This window comes from Hyperolius riggenbachi, chromosome 7 (genome assembly GCF_040937935.1).
Source record: "Hyperolius riggenbachi isolate aHypRig1 chromosome 7, aHypRig1.pri, whole genome shotgun sequence".
Taxonomy (NCBI): Eukaryota; Metazoa; Chordata; class Amphibia; order Anura; family Hyperoliidae; genus Hyperolius; species Hyperolius riggenbachi.
In genome coordinates, this window is record NC_090652.1 from 291,187,535 (window position 1) to 291,202,346 (window position 14,812).

General features: G+C 42.3%; 1 protein-coding gene across 1 annotated transcript in view; it reads left to right on the forward strand.

Annotated features, from left to right (window-relative positions):
• Window positions 1-14,812, forward strand: part of MAP3K19 (mitogen-activated protein kinase kinase kinase 19) — a 61,867-nt gene that overhangs the window by 16,178 nt on the left and 30,877 nt on the right. Inside the window, exons 5-11 of the mRNA XM_068245931.1 lie at window positions 1,205-1,320; window positions 1,449-1,564; window positions 6,255-6,315; window positions 7,819-7,879; window positions 8,505-8,758; window positions 9,696-9,730; window positions 11,922-14,129. Of these exons, the coding sequence (XP_068102032.1) occupies window positions 1,205-1,320; window positions 1,449-1,564; window positions 6,255-6,315; window positions 7,819-7,879; window positions 8,505-8,758; window positions 9,696-9,730; window positions 11,922-14,129 (2,851 nt within the window). The remainder of the gene's footprint in view (window positions 1-1,204; window positions 1,321-1,448; window positions 1,565-6,254; window positions 6,316-7,818; window positions 7,880-8,504; window positions 8,759-9,695; window positions 9,731-11,921; window positions 14,130-14,812) is intronic.

Sequence of the window (14,812 nt, forward strand, 5' to 3'; positions counted from 1 at the left end):
CCCACATTGATTGGGACATTGTGGTACAGTATCTCATAGAAAATGTTGATACTGAAAGGATACTCATTTCATTGCTGAGCATTGTAATTTTTTTTTATATATATATATTCAGCTGCAGACAAAAGCTTGGATTTTAGAACAGAATCAAGAATGATAATACGGTTACATTATCTAATTGATCAGAGCCTTATTTTAAAAGCAAGCCTGAAGCGAAAATACATTTATGAGAGAATACATTGTACATGTAGTGCAGCTAAGAAATGGAGCATAAGTAGCAAAGAAAAATGTCTCGTGTTTCCAGTACATGAAGAGTTAAAAAAATTCAGTTACTTATGCAAAAGTGCTTCTCTGAGTTCAAACCACTGGGTTGAATACAGTCCTGTTTTCTGAAGCACTTAAACAGCCAAGACAAAGTGAGAGACAGCTTGAGATAAGGTTTTACTGCAGAAAAGTTCAAAGGTTCAATATTTCTACTTTGTTATATAGTTTAAAAGACACGAGTGTGGTTTCTAAACTGCAACTGTGACAGTATGAACCAATGTTATAAAAAAGGCTATATAGCTAATGAAAATATTAGACTCTTTTCTTTGCTACGAATGTTCTATTCATTATCCGTACTACACATACAATGCATTATATCATACGTTTTTTTTTTTCGCTTCCGGTTTGCTTTAACCCCAAGTATACTAAAACTTTAAAGGAACTTCGAGCTGGATTACATAAAACTTTTTATACATACCTGGGCCTTCCTCCAGCCCCATCCCCACGGACCGCTCCCACACCGCCGTCCCGCAGCTCCGATACCGGGTCCCAGCACTTCCGTCAGTCGGAGCCAGTCTGACGTAAGTGAAGTGCGCGGTTTGCGTATCTCTCCAGCAGCCGCTGGAGAGATACGTAGAGGGCGCCCTTCTCCTGCGTAGACTGGAGATGACTGATGGCAGTGCGGGGACCCGGTATTGGAGCTGCGGGACGGCGGCGTGGGAGCGATCCGTGCGTATGGGGCTGGAGGAAGCCCCAGGTATGTATAAAAAGTTTTATGTAATCCAGCTCTGGTACACTTTAATTTCAATAACCGATATAACTAAAGTGAGACTTTTATTTATCACATCCTTTTCTTTAGCAGCAGACAGATAGTGTGAGGACAATGGCTAATTAATCATCTTGGTAAAACCCACCTAACAAGTTATTCTGTGTGAAATGACAGAGACGCCGGCCTCCTGGACAGAGATGGGAACTCTGCAATGAGTTATGTGATACAAGTGAGGAGTGCCACAAGGCAACAGCTGATAGACGTGCTACACAAGTCACCTCCTCCAACAGGTAATAGGCTGGGTTGTAACAGGCAGACGGGAGGTAAACTGAGTCATTAATTGTTTCACACAAACACGGCTGTTCAGTTAGAAACTATTCATCGCTAAGCTCTATACGGGTTCAACTCGCTTTCACAGAAACCCTAGACCAAGAATGCCGTGACTTTTGTCCGAACACAAAGCCTGCTGTAGCCGACGTTCCTCCACCGAGCCTGTTAAGTCCTGACGGCCACAATGCCTCCTCCGGGAACCGGGTAAGTCCTGTTTTCTTTCTTCATTTTAAGGTGCCCATTCATGGTATGATTTTTAGCAAACGATCATATTTTTGATAAAATTGTTCAAATCAAAATAAATTATCGTTTTTCGATCTAGTCATCTCAAGGATCGCACACCAACGTCCAGCAGAGGTGGTGGGTGCAGGACCAAGTAGCCAAGAAGGTCGGCAAACCACTTTAACAGGGACTTTTTATTGTTACATCATCATATACACACATCATAACTGTGCTTCGACAAAGGAGACCCTGTGTGGCTCCTGAAACGATCGTCTGTTTTCGATCAGTTTGCGTGTATATAGTGATGGAGAAATAAAAATTTCACGTTAAAGTGATGTGCAGACCTTCTTTAGATACTTGTATTTAATTCATCCACACCACTAAAGAATCCAATTTGCGCTCCTAAAGAAACGAGTTATCGTATATGAAAAAAAACATGCCACGTGGAGCCACCTTTTTTTTTTTTTTTAAAGGAATTGTCAGCTAAAATATGCTGCCCCATGACATACTCACCCGGGGCTTCCTCCAGCTGACATGTCCCTAGCAGCATCTCCGCTTGCAGCTGCCGGCCAGGGGTCCCCCCGCCGTTGCAGAGGCCGACCTCCTCTACTGCACCTGCGTGAGCGCCACTGCCAATCAAGTCCACGTTGTCCTCAGTGTAGTGTGCAGGCAGAGGTGTTGGAGGGGAAAACCGGAGGGAAAGAGGCTTCAGCCAATCAGGCTGCATTAGTTAAGTCTGAGAGGAAGTAGAGAAGCATAAAAGGGCAACCCAGCATGCCCTGCAACTTCCTTTTTGTGTACCAAATGTTGTGTGCACCAAATAAGAATCAGGTAAACTGGGGAATGATCATTTAACAACTAGAAAAGGAATACTGATTTTGGACGTCATGGACAGCTGTAATGGATGCCACCAGTAGTGATCGGATGTGATCACTAAGGCGACGGTTCGGGGACCCAATACTGTATGGTGCAATGCTAGGCTGTTGCCTAGCAATGTATCTGTACAGCATTGGGCTTTGCAAACTATGCGCCATAGCGATCATATCCAGTTGCTACAGATGCACAGACTGGAGATAATGGTACGCTACATGCCCAACTAGTGATGAAATATGGCATGTATGGTATTATTTGGATAAGGACCGAGCCAAATAATATATTTTGAGTTTTATAATTGTGTCATATGAAAATGGGCAAGAATGAAATAATGTGTATTTTATGCACTTACACCTATTTTTTCTGTATAAAATAAAAAAAAATTATTGTAAGAAATATTACCCCAAAAAAGCCTAGATTGTACAAACAAAAGCTATTGCTGTATTAAATATTGACGGCTGAAATGCCAAAATTGTCAGAAATCTCACAACCGATCTGAACTCAGAACTTCCTCTCCACTCTAAAAGATAAGCACCAGCATAATAACCTTTAAAAAAATGATTTGTTACAGCTGACAAATCCTGCAATAAATCGGCAGTGTTTCTACTTTCTGCCTTCATGGTAGCAGAAATATTGTTAACATCCTGCGTTTACAAATTAGCTGCTCTTGCATGGCAGATGAGATTCCCAAGCTGCCACAGATGAGGGGGAAATTAGACAGGCTAAACTCTCTAAATGCATACAGGGTGCATTTCTCTCTGTTTTCCTTCTGTCCTGTGCAAGAGTTCAGGTCCACTTTAAAGGGGGGGGGGGTGGGAGCAGGAATGTGAAGTGGATAGACAGCAGTAAAATCTAGGCAGGTGTTCTAGTTCTTCCCATCTTATCATAAAAACAATGTTGTAATTGGAGGATATTGCCCCAGGTCTCTTAGATGGTCGGTATCTTCTCACGGGGCATATGGAAGTCCAGGATTCAGGATACTTTGTCTGCTATAGTTAGGATTACAGCATGCTGTCTGCCACCTGCCTCTTGGGTAATAATCACCCAGCCATAGCATGTAGAAGCAGATGGCTGGCAGCAGAGCCACCTCTCTCTACTCCGACACAATGACTAATTACGTAACAAGCCAGACCTATTACAGCAGTCTGTGGAACCGCAGTCTGCTGCCAGTTATACCAATGGGGGAAGATTGCAGTGGCTGCCAAGACTTACTAATCCCCACAACCAACTTCTGCCCGTCACAAACAGGGCATGGGTGCATTTCATCTGTAATCCTCTGTTACTTGAATTCATCCTTAGCTCTTGAGGAGAATAATAGAATTAATTACACCTTACACCATAAAAAAGCAAAATATATACCATTTAGGGATTGTGTACGTTGATATTTCTTTTTGTCATTAATCTGCACTTCTGAAGCTTGCTAAGTGATAAAGTGGCATAAAAATAGGGGATCCAGAGCAGGGCAGGTTCTAGAGCAGAGTGAGAAACTGGCAAAGATTGACTCAGTGTAGAGCTGATGCCGTCCCCTACAGTCTGCCACCCTGAATCAAGTAATTACGTCAGCTTCATGGTAGGGCCGGCCCTGACAGAGGTTTGCAACAGCGCTATGAGCCAGATCCAATTTACTTAACCACTTAAGTACCAGCGGTCTCTGCCCCCTCAAAGGGGAACTTCAGCCTAAACAAACATACTGTCATTAAGTTACATTAGTTATGTTAATTAAAATAGATAGGTAATATAATCTCTTACTCACCCTGTTTTAAAAGAACAGGCAAATGTTTGTGATTTCATGGGGGAAGCCATCTTTCTCATAGGGGCAGCCATCTTTTTGGTTTAAAGGAGGTGACAAGGAGCAGGAGACACAGTTCCAACTGTCCTGTGTCCTGATTACCCTTCCCAGCTGCACACGCTAGGCTTCAAATCTCAAATTCAAAATAATAAAAAACAACATCAAAAATCCCATCATGCTTTGCACAGCATCAGGGGAAAAATGCCTGGGCAGTTTTCGTCTGTGCAGCTAAAAATGAGGCTTGGGTAAGAAAAACAAACAAAGTTCTGATGCTGTGAAACTGTTAAAGAAACACCAAGCCTTTCAGTGCTGCAAAGTAGATTTTTAGTCTGGAGGTTCACTTTAAGGATCAGAGACTGCTGGTACAATAACTACGGAATACCAATTAATCACTGCATATTCCCACCGTAACCACCGTCCACCCACTCTGCTGTCTCTATGACAGTAGAGTCATGCGAGCCGGTCAGGAGTCGTTTTCATTGGCTCCTGACTGTGTCTATCAATGTAAGCCAATGGGAGTTGCATACATTGAAAGACAGGGCCAGGAGCCAATTAAAACCGGCTCCTGACCGACTCGCATGGCTCTGCAGTTATAGAGACAGGCAGAGCAAATGAGCTGCGACGTGACACAGTGAGGAGACAGCGGCGAGATCGTCAGGAGCGACGAAGACTGTGAATGCGCGCTGCGGCGGTGAATTGAAGTCTACACCCTGCCAGCCAGGTAACCATCTCTAAACCATCTCTTTAAAGGATACCCGAAGTGACATGATGAGATAGACATGTGTATGTACAGTGCCTAGCACACAAATAACTATGCTGTGTTCTTTTTTTTCTTTCTCTGCCTGAAAGAGTTAAATATCAGGTATGTAAGTGGCTGACTCAGTCCTGACTCAGACAGGAAGTGACTACAGTGTGACTCTCACTGATAAGAAATTTCAACTATAAAATACTTTCCTAGCAGAAAATGGCTTCTGAGAGCAAGAAAGAGATAAAAAAGGGGAAAATCTTATCAGTGAGGGTCACACTGTAGTCACTTCCTGTCTGAGTCAGGACTGAGTCAGCCACTTACATACCTGATATTTAACTCTTTCAGGCAGAGAAAAAAAAAAAAAAAAAAAAAGGAACACAGCATAGTTATTTGTGTGCTAGGCACTGTACATATATATGTCTAGCTCATCATGTCACATCAGTTCGGGTATCCTTTAAAGGAAAACTGTAGTGAGAGGTATATAGAGGCTGCCATATGGATTTCCTCTTATTATTATTATTATTATTTAGTATTTATATAGCGCCGACATATTACGCAGCGCTGTACAGTGTATATATATATATATATATATCTTGTCACTAACTGTCCCTCAAAGGAGCTCACAATCTAATCCCTACCATTGCCATATGTCTATATTATGTAGTGTAAGTACTGTAGTCTAGGGCCAATTTTTAGAGGGAGCCAATTAACTTATCTGTATGTTTTTGGAATGTGGGAGGAAACCGGAGTGCCCGGAGGAAACCCACGCAGACACGGAGAGAACATACAAACTCTTTGCAGATAGTGCCCTGGCTGGGATTCGAACCAGGGACCCAGCGCTGCAAGGCGAGAGAGCTAACCACTACGCCACCGTGCTGCTCTTAAACAATACCAGTTGCCTGACAGCCCTGCGGATCCTCTGCCTCTAATACTTTTAGCCATAGGCCCTGAACAAGCATGCAGCAGATCAGGTGTTTGACATTTTTGTCATATCTGACAAGGTTAGCTGCATGCTCGTTGCTGGTGTGATTCTGCAGGCAGATAGCTCAGCAGGGCTGCCAGGTAACTGGTATTGCTTAAAAGGAAATCAATATGGCAGCCTCCATGTACTTCTCACTACAGTTCTCCTTTAAAAGGAATTAAATAAGGCTGCCTCTATATCCCTCTCACTTCAGTTGTCCTTTAATTATTGCACGTTTCATGTCTCATGCATCGGGTACTATGTCTGAACATCAGTCACAACCTGTTTCCCTCATTTGTAGCTGAGGTGTGATGATGGGGTCTTCAGTGAAGATACAAGCAAGATGCTGAATCCTGGGAGAGGCAAGTTAGTTCATACAGATTTTAAACTGGTATTTGAATTTTGTTGAAGAAAAAAAAAAGTAATCCTTTAGTTTGGCTTCCTGTACTGTGTCATTCAATTTTTTTGTGTGCATATAAGACACAAGCTTCCTAATGTGTTCCTCTTTTCTACTTAGAAATGTGACCACAATCACGCTGCAATTCGATTGCACGTCTTCCCAATGTCCACTACTGCAATTGAGCTCCTATAGGCATCAGCCTATGAGAGGGGATCACATTGTGAGACACCCGAGGGGCCAGTTTAGTCAATAAGCTGTCCCCTGTACAGCGTTGCGCTAGATTGCAACGCTGTACAATAAAAAAAACAAAAACATTCCGTCACACACGTGATCCCTGCCCACCGCTCTTCGGGGGAGGGGGTGTTGGGGCGCATCCTCACCAGTTTGCCTCAGTCTAGAACCGGCCCTGTGGTCACCTGTCTAGCTGTTTGTGCACTGGGTGGCTGCAGATCATTTCTGACAACAGCTTTGAGGAAGATTGCACTTTAGATCTGCGATTGCGGTTGGGTTGGAATCTGGTAGTGAGGAGATGTACAGGGGAGAGAGCTTTGTAGGTTAGGATGGGAAACCAATCATACTGTGGCAACAGCTTCACACATCTCCCCATATAAAAGCAGAGTAAAGGTGTCCATACAGGATTCAATTTTGGGTTGTTACTCATTGCCAAGCACAAACTCCTCTGCAACCCGACAGGACTTCAAAAATGAATGGTGGCAGATCAATTCCTGCAATGACGTTTTGACAGCAATGGGTCCCCACATCTCTCTTTAAGGGCTGGTTCACACCAAGAGCTCCTCCGAGCGCTTAAGTTTCGAAAAGCACTTGGCTAATGTCTATGGACTAGTACACACCAGAGTGGATGTGATTATTTTCCCAAATGCAAAACAAGGGTCTTGCAGCATTCTGGAGGGAGATTATGCTTCGCTGTAATGGAAAGGCTTTTCAAAGCCTTTTTTGCCAAAAGCTGTTCACTTCCAGGTCAAAGTGTACTTCCTGTTTTGCCGTAAGATCTACAAAATTGCTAAGCGCAAACGCTCTAAAATTGCTAGGCATAAATAGACCATTGCTAAAATCGCTACAAAAAGTGCCAAGCATTTGCACTTAGCAATTTTTGGTGTAAACTAGGCCTGAATGCAGCACTCAGCATTTTTATTTCACGGGGGTGGGGTCCATGCAGATTATTAGCATCCCACACTGTACATCCCTAGCTTCAATACCAGTCTAAATACAACTATAAATAATTGCTGTTGGTGTACCATAGTTATTAGCCGTAGACCAATAATGCAATCAGCAGAAAAAAAAATGAAATCTTGCCTACATCTAACATCTGTATATAGTTATAAAGCTACTGCCTGTGCAAAAAGCAAACACCAAACACTTTGTTTGAACCATGTATCATGAAATTTTTTAGGGATCGTCAAAAACACTAAAGAATAATAATGATAAGTTCTGTATGATCTTATAGAGTGGGACGGAGCTGGAGCCTCTCTGCGTGACCTGGAAATGGATGATGCAATGGAAAAAAGGTAATTGCTGAGTGCAATACTTGCTGTCTGTTCTGTCCTCTGCTCTCTGGATTATGCTAGGTCATCAAACTAGTATTTTTAAAGGAGGGTGAACTGGCCTAGTAAAGAATATGCTGCAGTCTTTTTGGGCAACCAAGAGCCTCAATTTTGACAATTCTCCATTGCTTTTATTATGGGCAGTGGTCTAGTCTGTTGTGAGCATGAGTTTTGGGTATAGAGGTGTAATAATTGTCTGCATGTAAATTGGCCACATTCCGCTGCACCCTTCTCCAACCCCTCCCTGCATTTACCATAGTTCCCAGCAAGGAGCATAACTACCTTTGTTTTTGAATACTGATAAAGTGTAGGCTGGAAGAAGCTTGCACTGCAGCACAGGGAAATCCATAGGTTTTGGCTGGAAGAAGGGGCATAAATCAAACCGGAATCCTAGGTTCTTCTTTTGCATCTTCTTATAATCAAGCCTGAATCCTAGGTTCTTGCCAGAGCACCTTAGCACCATACCTGCTCCAGGCTGATAGGGAGAAGAGTTCCAGGCCATTATTTTTAGAAGGCGGCCAAGATGGTAGCCTGCAGTTACCCCCTGCATGTGTCAAATGTGTGCTCTGTGGATTTCTTTGTGTTCCAGGAACAAAAACGTTCGCTCTGGACAACAGATCTATGTTTCTTCACCTGAAGACACAACCCTAAGGACATCCATCAGTAGACAACTGTCTCTGCCACCTCTAGAGATGAGAAAAGATGAGAAGGACAGCCGGCTGAGGAGGCTTGGGCTTGGTTATCTGCTACAGGGGTCCAACTCAGAGCCCAGCATCTCTGAAGCACAGACAAGGATGGACCCGCTCCAAAACATCACACATATCAAGGATCACATCAGGCAAAGTAAATTTCACATACAGTACTTGGAAAGTTATCTTATTTAAAGAATAATTGTGTAAAGAACTTGTGTTTAGAATAACAAAGTACACATCATGATAGATGTGTTGAAAGCCTTCCATCAGTCTACCTGAAGGGGGGAGACTATTCTTGTTGCAACCCAACCCTTATTAGAAGGATAATCAGATAGCACCATAAGCCCCTCATTGTATAAACCCTCTCTCCCTCAATTTTTGGAGACAGAGAGAGGCAGGAAAAGCCCCTTAAAGCTGTCCTAAACTCAGAACTTCCTCTGCTTTAAAAAATACGCAATAGCATAATGACCTTTATAGAAAAACATTTGTTACAGCAGATACAAATCACACATTAAATCTGCAGTGTGTCTACTTCCTGCTTTTATGGAGGCAGACCTATTGCTAACATCCTTTGTTTACAAATTAGCTGCTCTGCCGTGGCAGAGAAGATTCCTGAGCTGACACAGCTAAGAGATCAAATGACAGTGGTGAGATAAGGGGGAATTAGACACGCCAAACTCTCTAAATACATACAGGGTACATTTCTCTCTGTTTTCCTTCTGTCCTGTGCAAGAGGTCAGTTCCAATTTAAAGGACAACTATTGCAAGATTTATTCTGCAGCGGAGGGGACTGGGAGCCAGTGGCTCAGTGCGAAGCTGCAGTGAGGGACAAAGCGGCTGCTAGGGGCTGGAGGAAGCCCCAGGTAAGCAAATTTTTTTTTTATTTTTTTATTTTTTTTAAAGCTGCTTGGCCCTTCCCTTTAAGCAATACCAGTTGCCTGGCAGCCATGCTGATTCTCTGCCTCTAATACTTTTAGCCATAGACTCTGAACAAGCCGATATTTCTGACAAAATTCTGATCAGTTTAGCTGTTAATTATGAAAGTTGCAAAATCACACATAACCTGTTCTTTGTTTTGTGTTTTCAAGGATTAAGTTCAACTGAGCCATCTAGACGCAATAGGGTAAGAAAAACAGATCAATGCATAGTACAATAAAATTAGAGATGTGCTTCAAAAAAAGCTCCAGAGATAAGGTGGGTTCACATTGAGCACCGAGTCATGTTCGTGATCGAGATTAGTCAAGCAAAATCTTGCGTTTTACCGCAATTTGTGCTTCCCGTACAATAGAATGAGAATCACAGCGCAATTGTCAAATCGCTGCATGCGGCAATCGCTGCAGTGAGAATGTGTCCATAGGGATACATTAGCAGCAGCACTGTGCTGATCACCAGCGATCAGCAAAGCACTGCACAAGAGGAACCATCGTGAAAATCTTAAAATTTAAACCACATACAAATAAGTAGTAAGTTTCTTCCAGAGTAAAATGAGCCATAAATTACTTCTCTCCTATGTTGCTGTTACTTACAGCAAGTAGTATGAATCTGACATTACCGACAGGTTTTGGGCTAGTCCATCGCTCCATAGGAGATTGTCAGCATGGCCTTTATTCTTTATAAAGGCACTCCCTGAAAAAAGATGTATACAAAAGGTACTGACCAGCCGCTCTTCTCACCGTACACTTTCTTGGCAATTGGACAGAGTAACTGCCATTCACTAAGTGCATTTTGAAAAGAAAAATCCCTGTGAACCCCCCCATGAGGAGATGGGCTAGTCCAAAACCTGTCGCTTCTGTCAGATTTCTACAACCCACTGTAAGTGACAGCAACATAGGAGAAAAGTAATTTATGGCTCATTTTACTCTGGAAGAAACATACTTCTTAATTGTATATGTTTACATACATTTTAAGATTTTCACGACAGAGGCCCTTTAAGTGTGAACCAGCCCATACAGCAGATTGACATATATGTGAAGTTTTTGAGTTTTTCTGCTGGTCAGTAAAACCGCATTAAAGTGGAGTTGAACTTGCTGTTTTTTTTTTTTTTTTTTTAAAACATCCATCAAATCATGTAATGCTCATAGAGCTTATGATTTGCAACACACACAAAAAATTATTACGTCCAGCATTCCAAGTAAAGTGTAAAAGTGCCCATACACCTGTTGATTTACCAATTAAATTCCTGGCAGTCAATCGATCTTCTGGGAATAGATTCTTCCAAAATATCCACTTTGGTCAAATATGACCAAAGATTAATTGAACGTACCGATCAGGCAGGATGGAAGATCGAGGTCAATTGGGAGCAGAGCAGAAGCAGCATTGGACGACAGTACATAGTGTTTACATTCCATTGAACAGTGCAATGCTGCAGTTCGATCAGCCTTCAATAGATTCCAGCATGACCAGATCTGAATGATTATTCCTTATGCTAGGTACACACTATACAATTTTCTGTTAGATTTACCCACCAGATCGATTATTTCCAACATATCCGATCTGAATTCCAATCGATTTTTCGATAGTTTTTCAATAGTATTTTTTTATCTTTTTACGAAAGCAGAAAAAAAAAATTGATCAATATTCAGATCGTACATGTTGGAAATAATCGATCTGGCAGGTAAATCTAACAGGAAATTGTATGGTGTGTACCTAGCATTACTGTGGAATGAAGGCGTCGTAGTAAAACCAGAGAACGAGTGGGAGAAACCAGGCCCAGATTTACCTCACAGGAGCCTATAGGCACAGATATCCTGGCTTCTACAAACACCCACCAAACTGCACCACAAGTGTGCTGGCACAGCTGTCACTTCTTCCTTGCCTGGCATAGGTAGCTACAGGTGCAACTTCGTATTCAGTAGCCAGGGGTACCTTCAGTATTAAGTAGCTAGTGGTGCCCCTGACGGGAGGGAGATTTAGTCAGTGGAATGCCGAGAGCAGGGTGAGTAACCGCTCATTTACGCTCTGCATAGGGAAGGAGGCACTAAGGGAAGGGAGTGAGCCGCCTTTCCATTATCAGACGCCAGTTGGCACATGCCTACAGTGCCTTATGGTAAATCCGATCCTGGGAGAATCTGTATTCCTTACTTTATAGAGATTTCTGGACCAAAAGATGCATACAGGTGAAAATTCTGGAAAATCTGTATATTGCAATGGTTTTCAGTAGGTTTAATAAATAAAAAAAAAAACATGTACAGTGATCATATGTATACTATAAACTTTCATACTAAAATGGATTTATTCTTTAAAGTATGGTTCCTACACAAACATAGCTAATACAATATAAGTGTAACTTTTTTTTTTTTTTTTTTGTATTTCAGACTTTTCCTCCAATAAGTTATTCCCCTCGATCTCCTAAATCCTTCAGGTTACGGCCTCTGATAATGTCAAGAAACAACATAGGAAAACAAACCACTAACTCAGATGCGTCTGATAAATCGAGAGTTGATGGGACAGCTTGTGGGGAAGACAGTCCAAGGAAGTCCATAGAAACTTCTGAAGACGTGGTCTTATCTAAAGATCTTGTTCAGATCAGCTTAATCAGTTTAGAAAGCACTGATGAAAGAACAGACAATCTCATGGGTGATCTATCATCAAGATGTGCTCAGCTGAGCATTGGGCTGGGATCTGGAAGACGTAAAAAACAAGGAAACTCAAACTGTGAAAGTGTCAGACTACCTCACATCTGCTGCAATGAGATTCCTGAACAGCAGGTTAACAAGACTCTTGGAGGCAACCGTGAAGAGACAGAAAGTGAACCATTGCCAGTACAAGAGAGTCAAGAGGCCACGGTAAAAAATACGACTAATCACAATGAAGAAAATGCATTGTCCATAAATGGTGCCAAGGAGCCACAGGAACTCGAGACCAACTTGTCACACAGTAGAAAGACTCTCACAACAACGGAAGACAACTTCCAAAGCCCTCAAAGCGATCATAAGCTAGAACATGTTACTAAACTTATAGAGTCCATCAAAATTAATTCCCCAAGAACTCCCAGGTTAAGTTACTTGCCATTTGTTCACATCACATTCTCCGATTCAAACCAAGAACTGCATTGCCCCCCACCAAAACCTTTTCTTGCCAAAAGGAAGCCAAATACGAGCATTTCAATGCACAATGCCAGTCATAGTTTTAACATCATTGCTCAAAAAGAAAAGCGAAGTAAAAAAAACAAAGTGTTAAGAATAAACTCAGCTCCTGTCCCTACCACCAAGTATTCAAAGCCTCTTTCCATTAGCAATGGAAAATGTATAAAGTGCGTACCTCTACCTGCTTTGGTATGTTCTTCTGCACCTTCACCCTCAAAAGCGTCAAGGAAAGCCAGCATCAGTAAGCCTAACAGTGCAGAAAGAAGCAGTTCCCGTTCACAAACCCAGCTATCCCTCTACACAAAGAAGAGGTTAAACTCTCCCATTAATCCAACCATGCCTCCACGAGCAAAAACGGCACAGGATTTTCAAGACATTCATTACAGCGATATGTTTGTTGAGATAAAGCCACAAGACAGCGGCCCAGGGATCTACCAAATGTTTGAGACTCCAGCTTACATTAATAGTTCTAGTGACATCACTAAAGGCCATAAAGAAACTGGTTCTGCTTCATCTAGAAGAAGTTTCTCCTCCAAGAGCATTCGGTCAGGTTCTTCCCGAGAAAGCAGTGCAAGAGCGGCCAAAAAAACAAAATCCAGAAGCAGGAAGAAGCTATCTGCAACAAATCGTCCACGAAAGAACTCTGCAACAAAACTGTTGGATGTGGAAGTCATTTCAGAGAAGACAGAGGAAAATGTGGTCATCATATCTGGCACCAACTGGGAAATAAAAGCTCCAAAGCAAGAGGGATGTATCAGCCAACGTAACAAAGACTGTATGGTAAATGGCATAATGGAACTAGACCAACAGTTTTCTGCAAACTTATCCATAATCAAAGAAGCCACTTTAGAAAACTCTGTAAATACTGAAGAATCATCTCATCTATCCCTCATTAAACAGCTTCAAAACCTTGTAGAAGCTAATATTGATCATTTTAAACAGGAGCGTCTTCACCCTGCCAAGACTACAGAAAACAGAACAAAGGATAGCGCAGAGTGTTCATATCCCAGCAAAAGCAACCACAGACGGAAATATTTCCAGATACCAGAAGCAACAGGTTTAACGCAAAATCCTCAAGAGGTCTCTGAAGCAGATAGGACTTCAGACAAAGCTCAGCAATCACTAGAAGAAGCAGCCTGGATCAGCCTGCTGTCCAAACAAAATTATGAAAATCATAAGAAAGAGATTCTGATGGGAGAGTGTGAAACAGAGCACGACACTCAACATACGCACTCAATTCCCACAACTATTAAGGATGTGCTTGAGAGCGATCAGCTGACGGACATGTTAAACTCTCTAACTAAAAACCTGATACAGCTTGATGAAGAGTCCAACAACTGTAAAACGGTAATAGGTCATCAAGACAGCCCTGGAAACACGAGTCTTGATCAAGGAGAAGAAGCTGAAGAGCCTGGACTGCACTCAAGTCTAACGCAGGTATAAACAAATTTAGTACTAAGAGTAAAAGTTATGAAAAAATAAGGTATTTTTTCACACTATGGGTCTCAAAATACAGAGCAAGATGCTTCCTTAGTCTGAGACTCATTCATTTGCAAACTATTCACTTTTACAAAAAGGAAGAAAACAAAATACTACTCACTTTTCTAAAAGTGAATAGTTTAGAAAAAATAAGGTATCTTCAATTGGACACATTTTTGTATTCCAGAACGGGAGTGTTCTGTGCATGCACTGTCCGTACATACTTGCAACTGTGCATGTGCAGAACGCTCCTGACCATAGGAACGCGATTGAGGAGGCATTCAGCCCAGAACATTACATGTGCAGTAGTCCATGGGTTGCAAACATAATCTGGCTACAGCAGCAAAGTTGACCGCTCGGATCGGGAGGACACTGAGGGGACTGACAGACTACAGCGGGCTGGAAGAAGCCCCAGGCAAGTAAAATTCCTCTTGTTCCCCCCCCCCCCCTCTCAGGTTTACTTTAAAAATCACTGTGTGTCAAGTAGGCCCCATTTTGGGTATTATTCTAAAGTACCCCTTCACACAAATATTTGTATTTGTCAGAAGCACTGTAAAGTTGCTTGTAAGCAAATTTCAAACATCCCTTCATGCGTTTCCCCCCCCCCCCCCCCCCACTACTAACATTCCCTTCCTCCGAGA